Source organism: Mus caroli, chromosome 11 (genome assembly GCF_900094665.2).
Source record: "Mus caroli chromosome 11, CAROLI_EIJ_v1.1, whole genome shotgun sequence".
NCBI classification, from domain to species: Eukaryota; Metazoa; Chordata; class Mammalia; order Rodentia; family Muridae; genus Mus; species Mus caroli.
The window spans coordinates 1,760,620-1,773,841 of NC_034580.1; the positions used below are offsets into that span (position 1 = coordinate 1,760,620).

The following is a 13,222-nucleotide window of genomic DNA, read 5'->3' on the forward strand; positions in this document are numbered from 1 at the left end:
GGGTTTTTTGTTTTTGTTTTGGGGTTTTTTTTTTTTGACACAGGGTCTTACTATACAGCATGAACTCACAGAAATTCTCCTGCCTCCTAAGAGCTAGAATTAAAAGTGTATGCCGGGCTGGCGAGTTGGCTCAGCGGATAAGAGCCCTGACTGCTCTTCTGAAGGTCCTGAGTTCAAATCCCAGCAACCACATGGTGGCTCACAACCACACATAATGAGATCTGATGCCCTCTTCTGGCCCATCTGAAGACAGCTACAGTGTACTTATGTATAATAATAAATAAATAATAATAATAAATATTTGGGCTGGAGCTGGACTGACTGTGGGCCGACTGGAGTGAGCAGGGATGACTGGAGCGAGCAGAAGTCCTAAAATTCAATTCTCAACAACCACATGAAGGCTCACAACCATCTGTACAGCTACAGTGTATTAAAAAAAAAAAAAAGTGTATGCCATCTTGCTTGGCTTAAAATAAAAAAATATTTTTAAAATTCTTAATTGTTGGAGGCTTGGGATGCAATTGAGTGGTAGATTGCATGCTTAGTATGCAGAACCAAATTACCAAATTCCCCATCACCAAAAAATAATACCAATAACTTTACATATAGAAAAGCATACAACTCATTATGTACAGCTGGGTGACTTTTTAAAAAATAGTTATTTATTTATTATTATACGTAAGTGCACTGTAGCTGACTTCAGACATACCAGAAGAGGGAGTCAGATCTCATTAGGGATGGTTGTGAGCCACCATGTGGTTGCTGGGGTTTGAACTCAGGACCTTCAGAAGAGCAGTCAGTGCTCTTACCCACTGAGCCATCTCACTAGCCCACGAGTGACTGTTTATTGAGTGAACACATCTATATAACTATTCAAAATCAAGAGAAAGAACTTCATTTTTTAAAAAAAATGTTATGTGTGTGAATGTTTGCCTCATTAATGTTTGCACCACATGTGTGCCCAGTACCCTGGGAAACCAGGAGGGCTGGAGTCCCTAGAACTAGAGTTGTAGGTGGTTGTGAGCCACCATGTCACCCATGTGGGTGCTGGGAACAGAACCCAGGACATATGGAAGACAGTCAGTGCTCTTACCTTGCTGAGCTGTCTGTCTAGCCTGTGCTGTCTTTTTATTTCCAGCTCCCAGACACTATATTCTCCTGCCCCTCAGTAACCATTATTTTGGCTTTTAATATCATAGACTAGCCTTCTCTGGATTTGAACTTTTTGTAAATAGAATTATATAAAGTCTTTGGTGTCTAGTTTCTTTTGCCCATTGGTGTTTTTTTGTTTTTTGTTTTTTGTTTTTTGGTTTTTTTTTTGGCGTTTTTTCAAGACAGGGTTTCTCTGTGTATCCCTGGCTGTCCTGGAACTCACTTTGTAGACCAGGCTGGCCTCNAACTCAGAAATCCGCCTGCCTCTGCCTCCCAAGTGCTGGGATTAAAGGCATGCGCCACCACGCCAGGCTGCTAATTGGTATTTTTAAAATTTATCTGTGTTTCTCTGAGTGTCAAATTTTTTTGTTTGTTTGTTTATAATAATTTTATTTCAGGTATTTTCAGATTGGGTCTGTTATAAATAATGTAGCTTTGAGTATTGTTATACGTGGTCCTCAAACATACCCATTTCTATGGAGTGTGAACCTAGGTACAAAACTGCTGGGCCATGCAGCTTCTTCTGTGCATGCATTCTGCCTCTCATGCTGCGAGCACACAGGTCAGCAGCAGGAGCTTGAGGCCCGTCAGTGCCCTTGCCAGTGCTTGCAGTGACATTGCTCGTGGTCGTGGCCAGTCTGCAGGGCCTCATTTGGTTCTGGCTGTCTTTAACGTTGTTATTTGTATGTTTGTGTGCATGTGTGTGTACGTCATGAAAGTGGAGGTCAGAGGACACCTTGCAGAAATCTGTTCTCCCCTTCCACCCTGTGGCCAGCAGGCTTGGTAGCGAGTGCCTCTCCCTGCTGACCCATCTCGATGTCCCTGCTTCTTGTTTTGTATTTTTCATTTCACTGGGGTCTTGTGATGGTGAGCACAATGCATGACTCTTTCTTTCTTGCTGTTCTCCCTCCGCCCCTTTCTTGTTTTGTCTGCCACTGAGCCACACTCTCAGCCCCTTAATGTTTTCTGATTCTGTTAGAAATGTGCAAGTGACATTGCATAATTGCATTTTCTCACTCTCTTGCCTTTATTTTTATTTTTTAAAAATCTATTTATTTATTATATAAAAGTACACTGTAGCTGCCTTCAGACACCCCAGAAGAGGGCATCAGATCTCATTACAGATGGTTGTGAGCCACCATGTGGTTGGTGGAATTTGAACTCAGGACCTTTGGAAGAGCAATCAGTGCTCTTAACCTCTGAGCCATCTCTCCAGCCCCTCTCTTGCTTTTACAAAATGCATGTTTTTATACTGAGCTTTTGTCTCGCCATAGTTGTTCTAGTTTATTATATATCATCTTTGTAAATGAATACTAGCTGCTGGGTGACAGAGCTCAGTAACAGAATGTTTGCCTCACATGCTCAAGGCTCTGGACTCAATCTCCAGTTCAGCAAAAAAAGGAAAGCAATAGTCACAAAGCCTCCATGTGGGTAGGCTAAAAACCTTCTGTTGCTTGCAGGCTTCCCTGCCAGTGCAAGAATACCTGTTCATGCCGTTTGACCAGGCGCACAAGCAGTACGAGACTGCCAGGCACCTGCCGCCTCCCCTCTATGTGCTCTTTGTGCAGGCCACTGCATACGGGCAGGCCTGTGGTGAGTATGGGGGCCGGGCAGGGAGGGGGGCTGTGGGAGAAGCAGCCATAGTGAGGAAGGGCTGCCTGCCAGGAGAGTGCCCCAGCTTTGCCCAGAGCCCTCAGGTGGCAGATGCTGCCTCCCCTCTGCACCTTCAGCGTGGCTGCTGCACCAGCTCGCCTGAGGCTTGAGCAATGTGACGGACGTGTCAGAATGGACGGCTTTGGATTCTCATGAACCTGGCTGTACAGCTCCTAGGGGCAGCCTGTGTTGGCTCTCACGTGCTTACTCTATCAGATACACTTGGCAGGTGGACCAGTGCCTCCTGTTGTGTTTTGGGGGTGGGGTGCTTGGTGAACTTGGGTCCTAGGCAGCACTCCCAGGCTTTCGTGTGCCGGAAACAGCCTGCGTGGTTTTAGAGCATCACCAGGTGAGAGGAAGGACCCCCTGGCTGCTCAGCCCAGCCTTGACTCTGCTAAGGATTTTAAGGGTTTTGCTCTGCCCGCTCAGCTCTCACTTAGCACTAAACTTTTCTTCCTTGTTCACACCTTATCCCATGGCATCAGACAGACATACACTGTTCCTGTGCATGCCCCGTCCCAGCCATGGCACCAGGACATTACTGTGTCTTTTCTTGTGTCTCCTTGGTCTGTTCGTCTCCTCCTCCCCCTTTGTTCTCTTCCGTTGCCATCATCAGCTCATATGAAATCCTCCTCCCAGCCCCCTAGACAGGGTGAGTAACTTTCTTTTGTGTTTAAAGTTCTACTGTTTGCACTTCTATTTTCCTGTAGCATTCCAGACTAACCTATTAAAAAGACTGCTGTAGGTAAGGACTGTGACTCTGGTAGTGTGACAGCCTGGCATGTGGGGTGAACTGGAGCCTCAGGGCAGTTAGTGCTCACCTGGGGTCCAGCCTGCTTGGTCGGGATGGGATGATTTATCCATTGTTTCCAGCTATAAAGCAGTAGTTGGCTGTTGGAAAAGTTGTCCTTCCTTCTTCATAGTGTAGTCAGGCAAATGGTATCAGGGATCTGTGGCATTCCTACCCTTAAGACGGAGGAGGAGGAGGAGCTGGGGTGTAGCTTAAGCCCTGATTCCATCTCCCACTACCATCAGGAAAGAAAAAGGCAGAGAAACTAGAGTGTCTTACTTGCTCACAGCAGTAGGATCCCAGAGTCCCAGAGTTCCACAGTACCAAGAGACGACTCATGACACATTAGGCAGAGTGGAGCAGATTGTTACTGAGTGCTTGAGAGACAAGCTCACTCCAGTCAACCTGAAGTGAACTGTGCTCTGTTTCCTGAGTGTGATTTGTTACTTCATGACACTAAGTTTCTCTACACGTCTATTCTAATAGTGAGCTGCATACGGTTGTGAGACTTTAGAGTGTGTAGATTTACTTGTTGTGTGGTGCTTGGGATCAGAGCCACAGCCTTCTGCATGTTAACTGTGCTCTTCTGTGCTGCATTCCTCAGCTCAAGACTAATGTATCTAAAAATGTAACCCTTAGAGCATTGATCTCCTGCCACTTAGCAGCTACTAGCCCCCAAGTCTCTCTTTTATAGATATGGAAACTGAGCCTCCTCAGGTCAGTAAGTTTATCTTCCAGGTCACAAACTCAGTAATGTGTGGGACAGGAATTCATTCGGGTCTGCGACTGGGCTGCAGCACCCATGTTCCTATCTGCTCTTCTCTGTGCCCAGTAAAGATGGGACAAGGCAGACCAGGTGCTTGGTGACATGCAGAACACAGAACTTTTTACAGAGGGTAACCCATCATCTCTGGGATGTGGATGGGTGCTGGCTTCTGGGTGCAGACTTTCTCAGGACGGCTGGTGGAAGGGTCCTGTGGGGTGACAAACCCCAGGTCTATGTTCCTGGATTTTTGCACTAGTCTCAGGGATGTTTAGCTGGGAAGCAATCATAGAGAAACGATTTTAGGTGCTGTCTGCTCTGTGTGGAGTGTGCGTGCCCTCCTGCTCAGTCAGTTCGGAGCTGGGGGAGTACGCTGAGTTGGCTTGCACTCAGCAACCTCTGCAGAAGCTTTTCCAAGAGGCCTTTTCTCACCTCCAGATAAGACGCTGTCTGTGGCAATCGAAGGCAGTGTGGACGAAGCCAAAGCTCTTTTCAAGCCCCCTGAGGACTCTCAAGGTAACCTAGTGAATGGGATACTCACGAAGGATACCAAATCACTACTGAGGTCTTGGTCCTTTGAGAAATAGCTGGACTGGTGTAATATAGCTGGAGGCTCGGCCTTAGGTCAGTTTTAGGGTAGGCCCAAGAGAACTCAGTTCCCAGAATCACCACATGCAGCCTTTGGGTTTCAGCCCTGCCACCCACTAGCACCCAGGAGCATTTTGACCCTGAGGAAGGCAGGTAATGTGTTTGACTCGCTGTAAATGGAGCTGGTGGCTAGTTATAGGTTAATGCCCGTAATCCCCAAATTCTGGAGGTAGCGGTGAGAAAATTTACACAGATTTGAACCCAGATTGGTCAATAAAGCGACTTCCAGGCCAGCCACGGTGACATATTGAGATGTTTCAGTGTTCCCCTTTTGCCCCCCAAAAAGAGAGACAATTTTTTCATATAGAATCATTGTGTGGATTACATGAAAGAGTGGTCTTGTCTTATGCACACAGCAACCGTCTAACTATACCAGCAGCCATTGTTACTTACACTACTCTTTAAAAAAAAAGATTTATTTATTCATTTAGTTATTTATTTAATGTTATAAGAGTACACTGTAGCTGTCTTCAGACACTCTAGAAGAGGGCGTTGGATGTCCATTACAGATGGTTGTGAGCCACCATGTGGTTGGTGGGATTTGAACTCAGGACCTCTGGAAGAGCAGTCAGTACTCTTAAACACTGAGCCATCTCTCCAGCCCATTCGCTGCTCTTAAAACCACAAAGAGCTTTATGCTCCATAAAAAATGACAGTTAAAAGACCCTTGAACACTAGGACTGGAGGCTGGGAGGTGGCTCAGTAGGTAAAGTCTTGCTGCACAGACATGAAGACCTGAGTTTTGATCCCTAACACTCACATCAACAAAACAAAATAAAACAAAACACGAAAACCTGGCTATGACGGTGTGTGCTGTTACCCTCAATGCTGGGGAAGAAAGGCAGATCCCAGGAGCTGCTGGCCAGCCCCTCTAGCTGGAATGTCCAGCTCTGTGAAAGACTGCCTCAAGATAAATAAACAAACAGCTGGGTGCACTCAGGAGGCAGATGCAAGTAGAGCTCTGAGTTTGAGGCCAGCCTGGTCTATAGAGTGAGTTCCAGGACAGTCAGGGCTACATAGGCCCTGTTTCCAAAAAACAAAAATGAAGTGGAGAGGTGACTGATGAGTGCTTCTGGAGTACAATATCTGGCCCTGTATGCCCATATGGGCAAACCCACGCACACACATGAGCACACACGTGCACAGAACCAGGGCTGATGGAGCTATAAGTCATTCTTTCCATGGTGTTTTCTATGCCAAGAAGTAGCTAGTTAATTCATACAAAGGACCATGTGGGTGGCCCCTCACTCAGTCCCTGAGGTTGGGGTTCATTATCAGGGCACCTCTGCAGTGACCTCATTTCTCATTGCCCTCTCTGTGGCTTCAGATGATGAGAGCGACTCAGATGCTGAAGAGGAGCAGACGACGGTGAGCCCACTTTCTGTCATGGGAATATTATGCAGCCATGCTGGTGTTTTCAAGCAAAAGGAGGAGGGCTGAATACGTGTCTGCTGGGACAAGGACCTGGCAGCAGGGTAGCTGAGGGAGAGGGTCCCAGGCAGCTGTGCTGAGACTATGGGAGGTAGGGATGGAAAGGGGAGAGTCACGTGACTCGTGCTTGGGTTTTTCTTTTGTCCAGAAGCGGCGTCGGCCCACTCTTGGGGTTCAGTTGGATGACAAGCGCAAGGAGATGCTAAAAAGGCACCCACTGTCTGTCCTGCTGGATCTGAAGTGCAAAGGTCTGGCTGTGTTCATGTAGTATCATAGTCCCTAAGAGCCTGGTCAGTTGTTGGTACAAAGCTCTAGTAAGCTAGAGACTCTAATATTTCAGTGTCCTATTTCAGGTTTTCCTCCTTTAAAAAAATGTGTGTATATGTGTGTGTGTGTGTATGTGTGTGTGTGTGTGTGCGCGCGCGTGTGTACCACTGCAGCAGGCATATGGAAGTCAGAGAACATTGGGGACTAATTCTCTACTGTATGTCTCAGGAATTGAGCTGAGACCATCAGGTGGCCCGTGACTTTACCCTCTGAACTGTCTGTCACTCTGGCCATTTTTCATCTTACATGGTGTGGTGTTTTTGTTTTTATTATTCTTTTTTTGTTTTTTGTTTTTTGTTTTTTTCCAGACAGGGTTTCTCTGTGTAGCCCTGGCTGTCCTGGAACTCACTCTGTAGACCAGGCTTGCCTCCAACTCAGAAATCCTCCTGCCTGTGCCTTCCAAGTGCCGGGATTAAAGGCCTGCGCCACCACGCCCGCCTATGTTTTTATTACTCTTTTGAGATGGGGACTTTAGCAGTCCTGGCTGTTCTAGAACTTGCTCTGCACACCAGGTGGACGTGAACGTAGAGCTCCCCGTGCATCTTTGCAGCACCCCCTGCCCCCTGGTACGCCTGATTGATAACTGAGCTCGTCTTTTCCTGGCCCTGTAGACAGCAGTGTGCTTCGTCTGACTTTCTACTACCTCATGAACCTCAACATCATGACAGTGAAGGCCAAAGTGACGCCCGCCGTGGAGCTGATCACCCCCATCAGTGCAGGGTATGGGGACGGGAGGACGGCTGGGAGAGGGGCCTGCATGCTGAGAGCCCTGCTCACTAGTCCTCCCGCTGGCTATCAGAGGATCTTTTGCCATGCTGATTTCTGTTACTGTGTCCCCAGAGTTTGGGAATCCTGATGGTCACTGAAATTTAGAAGTGCTCTCTGATCTGCATTGTGAAACTTCTTATTACACAGCAGATAAAACAAGCGATAACATTACATTTGCTGTTTAGAGCAGAGTCGCAGGCTTTTTACAGCCAGTAATGCATGAATGAGGTATGAGACACGACCAAATTGACACATTTTGGCCCTTTTCTTGTTTTTGTCCCAAGCTGCCAGGATATTGTTTCCCAACTCAGCTCAGTCCCGGCATTGGTAGTCTTGTGCAGTCTAGATGGGAAGAACAGAGGACAGAAAGGACAGGGGTACACCAGCCTGCACCTAGAGGATCGCTGCCCTTTCCAAGCATTCCTGGCCCTGCTGTCAGCCTGAGAGGGAGTCCTGAGGCTCAGGAAGGCACAGGTGTGGTGCCTGCAGTAGAGCTCTGCCTAGCTCTTGCCATTCTGCCAGATGGGAGGAGGTCCTGGCTTTAGAGCTTGCACTTAGTGTCTACCTCTCTTCAGGCTTCTGCAGCCTTGGTAGTTTTGGGCTTCCTAGGGCATGCTCGGTGCAGTTAATCTTATTCCCAGCAGAGGGAGCACAGAGCTTGTTTCTTCTAAGTTCCACATCTTAGCCAGGTTTTTCCTTCTGAGCACTTCTAGGACTCTGTCTCTCTGTCTCTGCCTCTCTCTCTGGGTGTCACTGTGTAGTCTTGGCTGGCATGGAACCTGCTATGAAGACCTTCCAATTCACAGTGATCCTCCTGCTTCTTGAATTCTTGAATTCAAGTTCTAGCTGGGCTGTGTAGAAAGTTCCAGGCTAAAATACTTAGTAAGACCCTATCTACAAAAGAGTAAGTAACTTTAGAGAGGTAAAAATGCTAAGTACATGCTGGACGTGGTGGCGCACGCCTTTGATCCCAGCACTTGGGAGGCAGAGGCAGGCAGATTTCTGAGTTCAAGGCCAGCCTGGCCTACAAAGTGAGTTCCAAGACAGCCAGAGCTACACAGAGAAACCCTGTCTCAAAAAACCAAAAACAAAAGAAATGCTAAGTACTCTGATCATTACTTATTGAATTTATTTGTCAAATTACTACACCATACCCTACAGATGTACTGTCTTTCCATATGTACAATATAGAGAGATTGTATACACAAAGGACCTGTACTCAATGGCCAGATCTCTTATAAAAACTTAATTGCTCGTGTAAAATTATTGCAGTAATTATTTCTGGAAGTATTTCATAACTTCATGTGGTTTTCCTACTCCAAAGTATCGTCTGGCCACCAGATGACTTGTCTGTGTGTCTGTGTGTGTGTGCAGATGCACGTCTGTAGAGACCAGAGGCTCAGCATGAGGGTCTTCCTCAGCCACTCTCCACCTTACCTTTGAAACAGATCTCACTGAACTTGAAGCCTGCAGATTCAGCTAGACTGATTGGCCAGAAAGCCCGGGATCCTTCAGCCCCTCCTCGGGAATTCTAGGTGTATGCTGCTGTGCCTGGGTTTTTATTCGGATGGTGGACATCGACCTCAGGCGATGGTGCTGTGCAGCAAGCACGTTACTGATTTATGTACTCAGCCCCACAGTGTAATTCTGGAAGGGTCATTGTAAAAACAGCCGAACAAAACAAATACTAAAGGATCCTGTTCTCAGCGGCCAGGGAGATGGCTTCTTAGATAAAAGCACTTGGTACCCCTAGCTCAGTGACCTGAGCGCAGTTCCCGAGCACCTGTAAACAGCCAGCTGTGATCTCTTCTCCCTCAGCTGGATTGCTTGGAGTGTACAGTACCCAGCAGAAGCAGAGAGACCTTCCTCAGTAAGATAGAGGACAAGAAGTGACTACTAAACACTGTCCTCTGTGTGCCACTGTGCACACATGTGCACAAAATAAAGAAAATGCTCTTGTTTCTGATCAGAGAGTGGTCTGAGCTTCAGTGTCCCCCTTTTAAAGCTTCGAGTTTGTACCTTGAGAAATGGGATGATGGTCCCTTCTGTTCACAAGGCTTGGGAAGAGTCCACTAGCTTGAAGCACATAAATGATTTGACTCACAGGAAGCATTCTGTGAAAGATGGTGGTAGAGGCAGGAGTGGTGGCGCACACCTTTAATCCTAGCACTCAGAGGCAAAGGCAGGCAGATCTCTTGAGTTTGGGGCCAACCTGGTCTACAGAGTGAGTTTCAGAACAGCCATGGCTACACAGAGAAACCTTATTCCCTCTCCCTCCCGAAATAACCACCACCACCACCAACAACAGAAAGACGGTGGTTGGCATCCTGAGAGCTGAGTGGTACATTGCCAGTCTCCAATGCCCAGGTCCACTCCAGGTTGGCAGGCATTTTCACTGCAGTCTTTTCTTCTGCAGAGACTTACTGTCTCCTGACTCGGTCTTGAGCTGCTTGTATCCGGGAGATCATGGGAAAAAGACTCCAAATCCAGCCAATCAGTATCAGTTTGACAAAGTTGGGTGAGTAAGCATGCGCGGCTGCTCCTGAGCTGCGGCTGCATCTGACGCTCAGGCCAGGCTGGAGACTGGGGCTGGAGGGGACAGCTTCCTGTTCTTACATTGAAGGCGAAGGGATGCCAGGGGAAGATGAAAGCTTGGGAAGTGTAGGGATACTAGTGTTAGGGAGATGACTTTGTGGTACTATGGTGGGGTAGATCCCTAGTACCACAAAAGCAAACCAATATCAATAATAAAATGTATGGAAGCAGCCTGAGGTGAAGATGGGTCACTGTTCTCTTGACCCAGAAACCTTACAAAATCATGCAAATCAAGGCATTTAAATTGTCCTGTTCCCTTTACAAAGACCTGTGAGACTGACTGTCCAGACCTTCAAGGGTATATATATCTGGAAAATGTCTGAAAGATGTCACTTTAAATAAGCCATGAGTGCCATTGGGCTGTATAACATGGAGTCAGTAGGTGTCCCCAGGCCAAGCAGGGGACACAGGGTCAGTGGCCAAAAAAGGAGTGTTGAATTCTTGCTCCACATGCTTAAAAATACAGAGAATAATGCTGAATATACGGATTTGGATGTAGCTTCTCTGTCATTGAACAAAGTGCGTAAGCTGTGCAGATGACCTTACAGAGCTCATGGCCAGATTAACCTGTGCACAACTCCCCACACACTGTGATGGTCCTTGAAGAAAAGGAACTAAGTTCCAAAGCCAGAAGAGGATGCTGCACAGAAGAAAAAGATATCAGTGAAGAAACAAAAACTTAAGGCACGGGAATAAGTCCAGCAAAAGTTCAGATAAAAGTACAAACAAATGAAAACAATAAAATGTCTACATTAGGCCGGGTGTGGTGGCGCACACCTTTAATCCCAGCACTCCACGGAGGCAGAGGCAGGTGGATCTCTGAGTTTGAGGCCAGCCTGGTCTACAGAGTGAGTTCCAGGACAGCCAGGGCTACACAGAGAAACCCTGTCTCGAAAAACCAGAAAAAAAAAAAGTCTGCATTTTAGTTCTCTTGAGTGTTTGAGATTTAAAAGGTGTTTTGCAGGTGGGTATTGCAGTGAGAGGGTTAGTATACTGCCGTTTTGAGATCTGTCTTATGACAGAAAGGTTCCAAGGCAAAAAGAAGTAAAGAATGGAGATGAATTCCAGGGAGCAATCTTAGGCAGCTTGTGAGGCTGGGTGCAAGGAAGACTGCAGGGATGCAGGGTGGACTGCAGGGATGCAGGGCGGACAGTAGGGATGCAGGGCAGACTGTAGGGATGCAGGGAGGACTGTAGGGATGCAGGGAGGACTGTAGGGATGCAGGGTGGACTAGGGATGCAGGGTGGACAGTAGGGATGCAGGGAGGGCTGTAGGGATGAAGGGTGGACTGTAGGGATGCAGGGAGGACTGTAGGGATGCAGGGTGGACAGTAGGGATGCAGGGCGGACTGTAGGGATGCAGGGAGGATAGTAGGGATGCAGGGAGGACTGTAGGGATGCAGGGAGGATTGTATCCTAGGGCCATGCAGCATTCAGGATGAGCATCAGTCTTGATGTGAGGACACTGTTCCTGAGCTACGTTCCCAACTCATAAAATTGTTTCATTCTGTCTTGCTTTTTTTTTTTTTTTTCCAGCATCCTGACTTTGAGAGACTATGTACTTGAGTTAGGTCACCCCTACTTGTGGGTACAGAAGCTGGGTGGCCTCCACTTCCCCAAAGAGCAGCCCCAGGTGTGTATTCTGACCCTGCCTCCTTGGCTGAGGCGCTGTACCTGTCCTCCCTGGACACACAGAAAGGCCTCTGAGAGCTTCATAGCGTTTTGATCTAGTAGAACATCTTCTTTTGAGGCTATGATCTGACCTCCACTTAGTGCCTCAGGGCATTAAAATACCCTACCTAGTCTTCAAGTGTTGAGATGACTTGGCCTTCCCTGGAAGCTTTGTAGTCATCTAAACCAAAGATACCTTGGTCTCACCCCAGATATGGCACAGCTACAGCCTTTGCTGCCCTTGGACTTATGTACAAGGATGCTACAAATGAGGATGGGCAGAATTCTGGGGCAGACACCTTCGAAGCCTGCCTTTTCTTAGAAGCTGGCCACAGATTCATGGGAACCCTGGTATCGTGTATTTTTGCCAGGGCTTAGCATTTTACCCGATAGAGTGGGCACACTCTGCCCTTCCCAAACAGCACTTGTCTCAGGACATGGGTGCGCAGTCTGGCTGGTCCCAGGGAGACGGCAGTCCCTGAAGGAAGGGAAGGGGAGCTCTTACATGTGTCCTTCATTATCATTCACTATTAGCAAACAGTGATGCCTGACCACTCACAGAGCGCCAGCCACATGGAGACCACCATGAAACTGCTGAAGACCAGGGTACAGTCCCGCCTGGCTCTCCACAAACAGTTTGCATCTCTGGGTAAGCTGGGGCAGGGCCTGACAGCCACTTCTTCAACAAACAAACAGAAACCTTTCCCTCAGAACTTGTAAATCCTGATCACAGATCAAAGAGACCTGTGTTCCTGGCCTTACTGAGCATTGGATGGCAGGGCCAGTGGGGAGAGCTACAGACCCATTCAGACAGGTCTGAGCTCCTTGCAGACTCGTCAGTTCTGTGTCAGCCCTTCCAGAGGACACCAAAGCCTTTGGCACAAGTTGACAGGCTCATCAAGGCAGCATATCCTAGGTGCATGCATCCCAGATCCATATGCACTTGGCAGGTATTTAGTGAGAGTCTAATTCGTGCTGGTACCCCAATAGCCTAAGAGGAGGAACAATGGGACCCTGTATCCACTGAGCTCACATTCAGCTCACTGACTGTAGTTATGCAGGGTCACCTCATTATCCTTTCCCTAAGACCTGCTGAGCAAATGCTTCTAAGGACTCCTGAGCGAGCTCCCAGGCGATTGTGAGGAACCACTGACCCAGCTAGTGGTCACATGGCCTTTAGTTCATTCAATAAAAACTTGATGGGTATCTACAGGATACTAGTAGGGTAGGAGTAAGGTTTTGGAGGGCGTCAGATCTTTTTTGGTATTAAAGAATTACTGGGGCTGGTGAGATGGCTCAGTGGGTAAGGGCACCCGACTGCTCTTCCGAAGGTCCGGAGTTCAAATCCCAGCAACCACATGGTGGCTCACAACCATCCCTAACGAAATCTGACTCCCTTTTCTGGAGTGTCTGAAGACAGCAACA

General features: G+C 47.7%; 1 protein-coding gene across 3 annotated transcripts in view; it reads left to right on the forward strand.

Annotated features, from left to right (window-relative positions):
- The window catches only part of Thoc5 (THO complex 5), a 35,527-nt gene that overhangs the window by 14,226 nt on the left and 8,079 nt on the right, over window positions 1-13,222 (forward strand). For 2 of the 3 annotated variants that reach the window (XM_029483877.1, XM_029483878.1), the window contains exons 8-16: window positions 2,613-2,745; window positions 3,422-3,457; window positions 4,797-4,874; window positions 6,334-6,374; window positions 6,586-6,685; window positions 7,376-7,484; window positions 9,949-10,050; window positions 11,663-11,759; window positions 12,332-12,446. In XM_029483877.1, the coding sequence (XP_029339737.1) occupies window positions 2,613-2,745; window positions 3,422-3,457; window positions 4,797-4,874; window positions 6,334-6,374; window positions 6,586-6,685; window positions 7,376-7,484; window positions 9,949-10,050; window positions 11,663-11,759; window positions 12,332-12,446 (811 nt within the window). The remainder of the gene's footprint in view (window positions 1-2,612; window positions 2,746-3,421; window positions 3,458-4,796; window positions 4,875-6,333; window positions 6,375-6,585; window positions 6,686-7,375; window positions 7,485-9,948; window positions 10,051-11,662; window positions 11,760-12,331; window positions 12,447-13,222) is intronic. The other variant, XM_021176115.1, reaches the window with a different exon arrangement.